The sequence below is a fragment of the Glandiceps talaboti genome, chromosome 3, assembly GCF_964340395.1.
Source record: "Glandiceps talaboti chromosome 3, keGlaTala1.1, whole genome shotgun sequence".
In the NCBI taxonomy this organism is placed as follows: Eukaryota; Metazoa; Hemichordata; class Enteropneusta; family Spengelidae; genus Glandiceps; species Glandiceps talaboti.
The window spans coordinates 26,360,202-26,372,051 of NC_135551.1; the positions used below are offsets into that span (position 1 = coordinate 26,360,202).

An 11,850-nucleotide genomic window follows, 5' to 3' on the forward strand; every position below is an offset into this window, starting at 1 on the left:
TCCGTCCGTCCGTCCGTCCGTCCGTCCGTCCGTCCGTCCGTCCGTCCGTCCGTCCGTCCGTCCGTCCGTCCGTCCGTCCGTCCGTCCGTCCGTCCGTCCGTCCGTCCGTCCGTCCGTCCGTCCGTCCGTCCATCCATCCATCCATCCATCCATCCATCCATCCATCCATCCATCCATCCATCCATCCATCCATCCATCCATCCATCCATCCATCCATCCATCCATCCATCCATCCATCCATCCATCCATCCATCCATCCATCCATCCATCTATCTATCTATCTATCTATCTATCTATCTATCTATCTATCTATCTATCTATCTATCTATCTATCTATCTATCTATCTATCTATCTATTCACCCACCCACCCACCCACCCATCGATCCATCCACGCGTACACCTACAACCAAGATCGGGGATGTATGGAAAGTGTAGTCTACGCAACATCGTTATAATCGTCATTTTTTTCCCTTTGAGTATACTGCTTAGTGGAACCGTGATTGAAAAAAGTTTTCACATGTATCAATAAGTTATAACAATGTATCACTCTCATGCGCTTACTAATAAGTCACCCAACTTCAAGTTGTCGTGTTTGGTAAACAGATCATGAGAGGAGATTTGATATCAACATTTTTGTTTTGACTAAAGTGTAAAATGGTATCACCTATAATAATACAGACGCAATATGTCGGCGCCCTGGCACCAACTGAGGAACAACTAAAGTTTGTTTCACTTGTAATGATATTGCGTAGACTACACTTTCCATGCAACCCCGATCTTGGTTGTACAATGAGCATTTGTAATACAAGTTAACAACACTTCATATCCTTCGCTGGCTTATTTTTCATCAAGAGTGATTACTAGGATATCGCAATTCCTTGCCTCGTGCCACAAGTAATGCATCTTACTCAACATTGGCAGGTAATATGTCATCATGCCACGTGTCTTAAACCACTTAATCATTCGTGATTATACTGCACCAGAGTTTTTCAAGCTTAATCCACTCTATAGATAATTCGTTGTTGCAGTACCTAAAGGTTCAAGGGCTCATTACGCTACTCTAAGGAACGCCTATTTGATATATGTCATTGTAGCGTTCGTGTACTTGAAGTGAAATTATTGGCAAGACGTGGAAATAAAGAATGATGAATCAAAAGATTAAACATTAACCTTTAGCAAGCTAAGCCAGTATATACGCAACTATGGGGAGGAGGATTTTTTCTATATAAAAACACACTGTATTAACTACTATAAACATTTTAAGCTTTATTCCCTCTAACTGCCATTAGCTATGATAATGAGACATTTAATATCATGCTTAATAGTTTAGCATTAACATAGCCGAATTTATTTTGAAATGCATTATATACAGCCATCATAGCTGTCAACAAGAACACATAAATGTGTAAAAGTGTAAATTATATTATATCATGCTACTATGCGCCATTCTGATTGGATAATAACTGTGGTAAAATCCCATTTTACCACGGCTGGCAGTGGTAAAATGGGCCCCTAAACTAGCATATGAATAGTACATACAAGCTGAATGTGTTCGTTCTTATACCAATAAGTTAACACTTCCCCAGAGTAATAAGGTGTGTCAGGTATCCTGTACAATAGTTTGGGTTACAGTAGTCCAAATAATTCCACTGATGACCTTGCGATCGAAAGCAACGATCGATCAGTGGCTGCAACATCACTGATAAGGTACAAGTTCTCCCCATGCAACGAGCCGTCTCAGCGTCCTACTCTCGTTACGCGTTGAATCAAGCAACACCGATTCAACTTTTAACCATCAGTCAAGGTGCGTCAGGATTATTTCGAAACTGTACATTTTCAGGTTCGGTCAATGTTCAATTTGTTACCCATTAAATTAAAGTAGACTGTAACGTCGTGTCTCTGATTTACTGTCTCGCGCTTTCTCCGATTCAACGCCGAGACATCTATTTTTAGCAGTGTACAAGATTGTATTGTTCTTATGAAAATATCCAAACAAAATTGTTACTTTCTTTGACCTCTTGCCCCCTTTTCTTTGTTGCTAGTTTTCAACGCGTTTTCGTTATGTATTATATGATGTAAATAAAGTAATTTATCAATGCAATGCAATGCATTGCAATGCAGTGTATGGTTGTGTTCATGCAGTGTGTGTGTGGGGGCTACATGAACGTATCCACTCATTAAAATATGCTCGTTCCCGACGATCTATTACCGACGATCTTTTTCTGTACGTGCGAATTCGCCTTTTCGGGCATATAAATAACCACAGAATCACATTTAGAAGAAATATACACACATTTTGATATAATATAATAGCAATAACTCCCGCCGAAGGCGGGTATACACTCGAATTTGGTACAATTCGCTCCATATAGCACTCGCCATTCGGCTCGTGCTATATGTCGCGAATTGTACCAAAATCTCGTGTATACCCGCCTTCGGCGGGGGTTATTGCTTAAGTAAACCATAGGCCCTAGATGGGGCTGTGAATAAACCTACACTAGCTGCAACTGTGATATTTGTTTCCTTAAAAAGAATTCTAGTTTGACGAAAAATAGAACAATAATCTCAATTAAATGAAACTTGCTTGAATTAAGTAATGTTAACATGGAATAAAAGTGTGGATTCCATCGAAAAACAACACATAAACGGTTAATTAGTTCATAACTACGAAAAATGTAAAATACTATAGCTAAAATAAGAATAATACTTTTGGACTGAATGCTTGCCATAGCAATGTATAATCCAAACGTTATTTATTATAATTCTGTTATCTGTAAGATTTATATAAAGATTGCATTATATCATTATACGATTATATAATATATATGTAGCATCCTCACTTTAAAAATGGATAGTAGGTATGTTAGTGTGCAGGCAGCATAAATATGAACAGACAGAATTGCAAATGCTTTTTTTAAAAACCTAGATTGATCTTATCACAACATACGTCTCATAAAATTACTAATGAAGAGTATCTTGCCAATTATTTATTGTATTCTTCTCTTTAAAACTGAATTGTATGTTTATCTTTCAAGGAAGCCGACCACGTCTCGCAGAATTAATAACTGAGAAATATTATTAAACCAACTCGTTAAAGGAGAACCTGTGTGTACCTTTGCCTCGATCTGCGTCTTGAACATATAATATTTGCATGTTATAAAATGTGCATGTTATAAAATGACACTTCTCTCTCCATTTGAGAAATTAATATTCTGTAGTATACTCGATTATCTTAGAAAAACGTGCATATTTGGAACGTGTGGTTAATGTGACAGCTCCTACATCATTTACTAAAAAGCACCATTTTCTGAACATCCATATTTTACTTATTATACTATGTGAACTGTTTTATTCCGCTTTCACTTTTAACAAGTGTGATCAGTACGAATGGATAAAAAAATGTTAATATGTTCATTAGCTTTGCTAAATTAAGGAACATATACATTGTATGCACATGTTTCCATTGTGCAGCTGACATTTATGTGTTCGTAATAATACTGGAGTTCTGTCCATTGTACAGACATCTTCAAATCATTACGACATACGTGTACTTAAAAACTGTTTAGTTTTCATTCTCTTATGGGGTATACATATCTATGTGAATAGCACATTTTTTAAACATATAAATTGCTAACAGCAGGCTCTTCGTGATATCACAAACACACGTGTACACACACACACACACACACACACACACACACACACACACACACACAATATACAAGAAACCAAGCACGTATTGGGATTTTCATATGACCATACTTACTCCTTGCTATTTCTTTGGTTTGTTCCAAGATATAGCGATGTTCTGCCTTTTCCCTGCCAGTTATATGTTCATTACCCGGCTCAAATTGATAAAACACAACCACATGAATACCAGCATCCTCTAGATCCAACTTGATTGCATGTGAAGCCAATTGCCATGTATGTTCCGTTGAGGCTAAGATGGCTATTCTTTTCCAGTTGAAGTAGTTCATAGTTGCAACGAACATTGGTCCAGTTTTAGGGTAAGGTCCGACTGTCCTAGCGAATGTAGGGTACTCGTCTTTGTTAGAAAGGGTGGAAACTTCGCAGCCCCAAGAAATCATTGGAATTGCCCATGCTGAAGCAAGTAATGCGGCAGGTTCACACACAATGTCGCATCCTGGTCCAATGATTGCATGTAAGGGTTTTACATGTGTCCACAAATCTACAACTTCCCGTAACCCCTCCATAGCATTGCACTGGGTATCATTCCAAACAAACGATATAGTTCTATTTGGAAGAATGCTGGTACTATTGTTGATTTCATCCAAAGCCACAAGAAAGGCACTGGCTATTCTCCTTCCGACTGGCCAGGAACCTGTCCATGGAATCATCAGCCCTAAGACAATATCGTCATCCTGTCCATCGCAGTTCAACATCGACAAAGAGAATATCAAACCCGTAAAAATTAATATGAAGAGTCGCATATTTCCAGCTGCTTTCTCAGACATTCTGCTTCAAAGATGAAAACTTTCAAATATATGGGTGCATTGGTGAGATCATGATATCGGCATATATGAATGTCGTGTATATCCCTTTCAGGTTATAACACTTAGAAAAATCGCATGGATTGACTTAGCATGATGAGGAACACCATTTTGACAGTTACTGAAAGCTTACTGCTGAGAACCAACTCACCCTCTGTCTGCATTGCGTAAGACCAGCTAACTCATATCAGTATAATTGACAGTGTGATGACGTAGTACGATTGATGCAAATTAAACAGTGTGATATGCATAATTTAGCAAAAAAAGAGGCATCAAATGTAGCACCATAAATTGAACGAACACACACATTTAAACGTCGCTGTTTTTCATTCGCTGTTCTCTGACATAGTTCGACAAATAAGCTGTCTTCAGTGTAACACTCAACGAAATGGCATTTCCTGTGTGATAACTCATTTACCATTCACAGCCCTTGTTCCATGATGAATACTCGAGGGGCTGCAGCTTGGAAAGGTAACAGCCGCTAGAGAAGTCTGAACAGCGCCAATACATATTCTAGCTATAATTGGTACCATTTTTGTAGATTCCATATATTAAAGTAAAATAGTATTCTCGACGTACGTACTAAGCCTAAAAGGATTCTAATGAATTAAACACCATCCCTATTCATAACGACCGTGTTAGCCTCATTTGTTTCTTCTCATTCTGAATATACACCTATGAAAAGTCGAAGATACAAAGAGCGCCAATAAATTGCTTCTCCTTGTCTCCAAGGTACTTGTCTTCCCATATTAAAAACAATTTAAAACATACAGCGGAAATTTAGGTCGCTGTGGTACAGCTCAGAACGGAAATTACAGTCGGTGAAATATGAAAAGGTATCGTACGTACCAAAGATACACAGAAAAATCATGACGCTATTCAGAGTAAGAAATTTTGGAGAGAAAAAGAAGAAACTGGTTACATCCTTGTGAATTTGTTAACATATTAGATGAACACTAAATGAATGAACAATACAGTACTAATGCAATCAAACACGTCACAATGGCTCCTGATTAGGGTGATATTCTATTCAATAGGGTAAATTGCATGATTATGATTCACTAAGCAAAAGAATCATTAAATATAACTAGATATGTATTATTAAAAGCAATCAGTTCGTTAACTTCATTCATTTGAAAAGATGGACGAATTCACGATAATGCGAACAAACATTCTATACTCTAATCAATATCTCATTTAATCACAAAGATGACATTTTATATTGTTTCTTATTAGACCTTAAGTATTGATCACATTCAGACATTCATATAAAATAAAAGTATGAATATTGATTTTGATGTCATGTTTTAATGTCATTAGGTTTATATAGAGACATTGTGATTCGTATTATAATGAAATGACACCATTTGATGCCTCGGTTTAATTTAGCGATCAATTGACATGCAGTGCTTTTTATCTACAACGTGGACAGGATACAATAAGGATGATTATGAATAGATTACTTCAACCGTGTCATGAAATGTTTGATCCTTTTTTCTTCTTCCATTTTCTGAACTAATTGATCTAGTAATTTCGGAAAATGGCAATTCATACCTACGTGAAAGAGAGTGTAGAGAAAATAAAGTTAATGTCACCTTAGGTTATTTACAGTGATGGTCATCTGGTGTGTGTACGTGTAGGCGTGGGGGTGGCGGTAGGCTGGCTGCTGTTTTACTGTAACCTTTCTAAAACAAGTCATGATCATATTTCTTCCCAGTGATCTTATCAAGTCTCTCCTTTACTAAGCCCCCTATTTATTTATACTGACATCCAACAGGCATTCAAAAATCTCGTGTAACTCATACCATATTCATCATTGGTAATTGGTTCATCATACTAACGGCAACTTTGGACATCTTTGATCTTGCAGGAAATCTTAATTAATTGGATAGAAGGAGAGGAGTGCAATCAAAAGTAATTATAATAAATGGAAAAGATCCATCCCATCCAAGTTCTACTTTACAAAACTGTGACATTAAATGAACCTTGCCTACATGATATATGATGTCGTTGCATGAATTTAATAGATATGTTTCATTTTAGCACGAAGGATCAAAGTTGTCATTATTCAGGTTTCCTCAAAATATCAAAGTGGGCACAAGCCGAGTTTATACGGAATGCTGTAATCTTTGCTGCATATTTAAAAGGTACTCACAGTATTCTACTACTGAAGCATACTCAACCATCACCTGCAATTGACTGAACTCAAACCAGGTATTAAGATATACCTTATCAAAATATCCGATGACGTAATTTATTATAGGCATAAAACGTCTTGCAAATTCTTACTATGCAACCAACTGTTACAACACTGCCAGAAGTCAATATTAATGTCATAGAAGGCATGGATAGACATTAACAATATACTAGTCTAAGAATAGTTTATGGTTGTTTTGTTTAAGTATTTTCACGTGGGTGAAAAGTTTACAAACTCAGCTTGTGCCACTTTAATCATAATATCAAACCAAAGATCGGCATTTCAATCTGCTGTAAATGATAGTCTAGTTATGATGTTGGCAATAAACACTATTATCAAAGCAGGGTTCAAGTATTAATGGCTTAGATATCTACACCGGTCATTTTACATTGATCCTCGTACCAAGAAGAAGTGGTTTACTTAAAACCTAAACGTTGTCACAGTGTTGGAATTCTTGCATACAATGTAAGTAAGTGCTGTAATCTTTGCTGCATATTTAGTAACTTTATAACTTTGCATTCACTCATTACACATTTGTCACAAAGTTCACAATTATTTGAAGATAAAGACATGCACAAGAAAAGTCACGTGATAGGTTTACAAAATGCCATGCTTGGAAGCTATGTCCTCGCCCCTTGTTGAATTGATTTTTATGGCAAATTCTGCTCCTATCTATGGACGGAATAAACTCGCTGGAAATCGTTGCGATGACAACAATAATCAAAATGTTGTGTTTCTAGTAAGTGTCTGCGGACTTTCAATACTTTGACAAACTGAGATGGATTGCAACGTTCTATCCTGTTTGATCTTTCTTGCTTTCTTTTTGTGAAATCTATATTCGTCTCATTTCGTGGAGTTTATGTGGAACAGACAGCACTGTCATTTGTCTCCGCCAAATATCAATTCAAAAGAACATCGTCGTCAAACATTGAACATTAAATACAAACTTTCCAGACAATTCTTGTCTTTAATAAGGTAATTACAACCACTATATATATTTGAAATCTATTTGCAAACTACAAGATAAAATCTTAAGGTCCTCTCATTAAAAATCGAACCTACTTCTATCAAAACTTAAAAACCTTTATAAAGATTTACGAGATACCATCCGCATCAGTTTTACATAGATGCTGAATGTCAAAACTTCATGATACATGAAATAAGGGTAACAATGACCTCGTTTCCATGACAACCATTTACATTCTTTGACGAAAATGTGTGACAAACAAAGTTTGTGAAATAAAAGTGATTTGTGCTCTGAGGCAATGCTTACACGGAATTATAATCTTCATAAGTTTGGAGGGAGAGAAAATACAATCACCGCGTGAACCCGGTACCGACTTAATTACTTTTCAACCTCGTCCGTTTGTAAAACGTACTTTATTCAACTTCATATTCAGGGCTTGGTGACATTTCTCTGTCGAGTTGCTTTGCCTAAGGTGTGACCATTTCTATAATAGGAAACAGCTACGCAAATTGAAATTTAAAGAATGTCATCTTGAATTGCTAACATATTAAGTTACGATTTTCTCCCCGTCTCCCCTCCATTTATAATTTATCTTCTTGCAGTATATTTCGTTTTCTGTTTAAATTGTTCGCTCCCCCATTTCCGTTTGTGTTTTGTTTTTTACATTTCACTTATTTTCTCAAAATTTCCCATTTTAGTTTTATAAACCATGCTCTCTTATTCTCATATTTTTTTATCATTACTACCCATATTCAATTCAGTTCTATATACCACCTAAGGAAGCTCACTACACGCCTTTAAAAGCTTGTGCTGGTTTCAGGCATCGTCAACATTTCACTCGATGTGAAAACACTACCATGGCCACTATTTGAATTTGAATATGAGTTGGTGAGCATAAGTGTATTAATCAAATATCAAATTTAGTATAAAATCAATTACAAAATGAGCATGGTATTGATAAATTTTACAGTATGGTGTAAGCTGCCATATATTTCAAATTCTACCTGGTCTCTTTAATCATACTATGCTAGCCATCTTAGTCAAATTTAGCTCGTCTTTCTCAAATTTTGAGGGAATTTACTGTCACGCACTTAAATGTTCCCTAACCAATGATAGACAATAATAATAATTTTCTTTTTCATTACATGAGAACATCTTGGTGAATTGGAGCAATTTTCAATAGTTCTTTTGATGGTAGTTTCATTTCCCTCATTAACTGCACCTGCTCTGTTAGAAAGCGTTTGACATCCAAACCGAAGGATCCTGATTGGTTAACAGTGAATAGGTGCCGTAATGATACTTGATAAGGAAGCTTTGATGGTTTGTTTCAATAATTCAAATATGTTCACTAATTAATGATGTCGGCTTCACACTCTTTCTTTACAGCAAAGCTATCAAACGAAATGTAACACCATCACATGGACCCCAATCGTTTTCCAATTTTAAAATTCCGCAGGATCATCATTTCCAAACTATAATGTGTCAATAAATGACGATAACACAGACGAAAACTTATAGAATTATCAGTTAACGTCTCTCTAAGGCAATTCCTTCTAATTTAAAAAAGCGTAAAACATGTTCCTAAATATAGTTTGGCATAACCGCAGGAACAATTATAAAGATTATATTTCTTTTAATTAAGTAAAAACATTGATATTCAGTGTTTTTGTAGTTCTGCAGTATACATATCTAAATAGTTAGTAAAAAGACTCACTATAATTCTCCCGGCTTTTAACAAATTACAATATCGCTAACTACAGATACAATGGAAAAGGTTTTCTTTCCAGTTCTAGTGTTGTACACCTATGAATTGGTGTTCATCCGATATATATATATATATATATATATATATATATATATATATATATATATATATATATATATATATATATATATATATACCAACATATCAATTATCTCAGTCAGTTTTTATATGCTATCGTGAATGACTCTCCATTATGAGGTTGCAACAAAGACGTATTGCCATAGTAATTATTTAAATATTCTAAACGTTATTTTTCTCCTTCCTATCAACATACCTTCTATTAATATTTTGCAATTGTATTAACTGTACACACATGTGTGACCTCTGATAAAAAACATTGTATGCATTCCGTTTAAGTAAAAAAGGATGCCAAACGTTATTTTTCTCCTTCCTATCAACATACCTTCTATTGATATTTTGCAATTGTATTAACTGTACACACATGTGTGACCTCTGATAAAAAACATTGTATGCATTCCGTTTAAGTAAAAAAGGATGCCAAGAAGTCAAGGTAACTTCTAAAGTCTAGTAATGTTACTTTCTGAGCCATTATGAACTGTATTCAAATCTAGAGCATTGAGTCAGTTAAGTTTACTTTGATATATGTATATACGGTTGAATTAAAATTACACGCTGACATAGTGTGTGGTCTCCGCAATTATGACACTGGTAATCCAGCCTTCGTTTTATACTAGATAGATGCAAACTAAGTATGTTGTTCTTCGATGTGGTTGATTACACAAGTGGGTGATAGCAGTTCCTCTGCTGTGCTATTCTAATCACCCTGTGATCAATATATTGTGAACATTGGAAGTCCCAAAACATGTACAGTACACTGCAAGTTAATGGATCTAGCTTTCAGAGAGGACTCCCGACTGAGACTATAATGAAACCAACGTCCATTCAATAGCTTATCACTGTTATCACTGTTGTACTCCGTGTCTATCTAAGAAAACCGAAGGCTCAACAACCACTTCGTTCTATCATTGAAAATCCAAGTATGTGCAGAGCAAGTTGTTTAATTCCCCTCTTATTGAACATACCAGGAAATATGTCTGAGAACACGTAATATCGTTATCCCGACAAAGCCATATTTAGAGACGGAGACAGAGAGGCAGACAAAGAGTGGGGCGGAGAGATCGAGAGGGGGAGAGCTAGTGACACAAACAAACAGACAGACAGGGACAGAGTGGACAGACAGGAACAGAGAGTGACACACCGATAGTATAGACGGACGGACAAATACTAAGATATCTTTGACTTTGAGTTGGAATGACGTGTACATAGTAAACTTGTCATCGACCGGAAAGTGAGGTTGAGTGACGCTTGCCTTATAGGACAATTGATGTTTGAACTCAATAACGTAGTCTATCACACCTGGTGTATCTCACGGGAGTTGGCAAACAATGACGCCATATACATGTATAGGTTTAATATAACACCAGTCACAAGGTAATCCCAACATGTTTAATCTCAGGAAAGTACTATTTCCTTATTACATTTCTGGATGAGATTGGATTTAAAAGACCCTGGGGGCAAATAAACGATTTGAAGAGTATGGGACAAATAATAGTCTTGGGTAACGATTTCAGCGAAAATGCTTCTGGAGAAATTGATACAGTACGTTTCCAAAATGTAATGGAAATTGTAATCTAAGAATAAAATACGTGAGGGGATATTAACCTCCCGAATTAATGTATGTCATGAGAAAAAGTGACTTCACATTGTTCATGGTCATCGTTATTTTTATGGTTTACAAATTATGGGCTTTTGGACTCTAAGCGCCCCTATCTCCTCCCCTTCCCCTCTTATTTGTCCTCTCTGTCTGTCTGTCTGTCTGTCTGTCTGTCTGTCTGTCTGTCTGTCTGTCTGTCTGTCTGTCTGTCTGTGTCTGTCTGTCTGTCTGTCTCGCTAGGCCTGTACCTATTACATATAAACAAGAAGAGATAAAAATACATACAGTGTAGAAAATTCAGATGAAAGCAATAATGAAAGTACGAATTTAAGAGAGAACAAATCGAAGGGGATCGCCATAATCAAATCCTGTTTGATGTTAATAAACCAAATATGCCACTAATTTAGATTGATCTCAAGAAAACACAACCACCATAGAATGTTGTAAGATAACCATGTAATCGATGTGTGCAAAACGTGACATGACTACTTGACTGAATAACATGACACAAACTGTAATTTCTAGCGTTAAAACGTACATAGAGAAATTGATGTTCTTTTGACACGTTGAGGGCGCTCTTGTAGGGAGCGTCACAAGCACGTGGAACAAGTGAATAGTTTAGTTGTCATTGGGCGACTTCAGTGAAAGCGCTGCCAGCAAGAAGGAGTGACCATCAACGGTACGGTGATAAAACGTGATGGCAGCGTGATCAAACATAGTAAATAGCTTGTCAG

At 36.3% G+C, this 11,850-nt stretch overlaps 1 protein-coding gene across 1 annotated transcript in view; it reads right to left on the reverse strand.

Moving 5' to 3' along the window:
- The window catches only part of LOC144433297 (atrial natriuretic peptide receptor 2-like), a 40,051-nt gene extending 35,575 nt beyond the window's left edge, over positions 1-4,476 (reverse strand). Inside the window, exon 1 of the mRNA XM_078121604.1 lies at positions 3,768-4,476. Within this exon, the coding sequence (XP_077977730.1) occupies positions 3,768-4,476 (709 nt within the window). The remainder of the gene's footprint in view (positions 1-3,767) is intronic.
- Between the last annotated feature and the right edge of the window lie 7,374 nt (positions 4,477-11,850).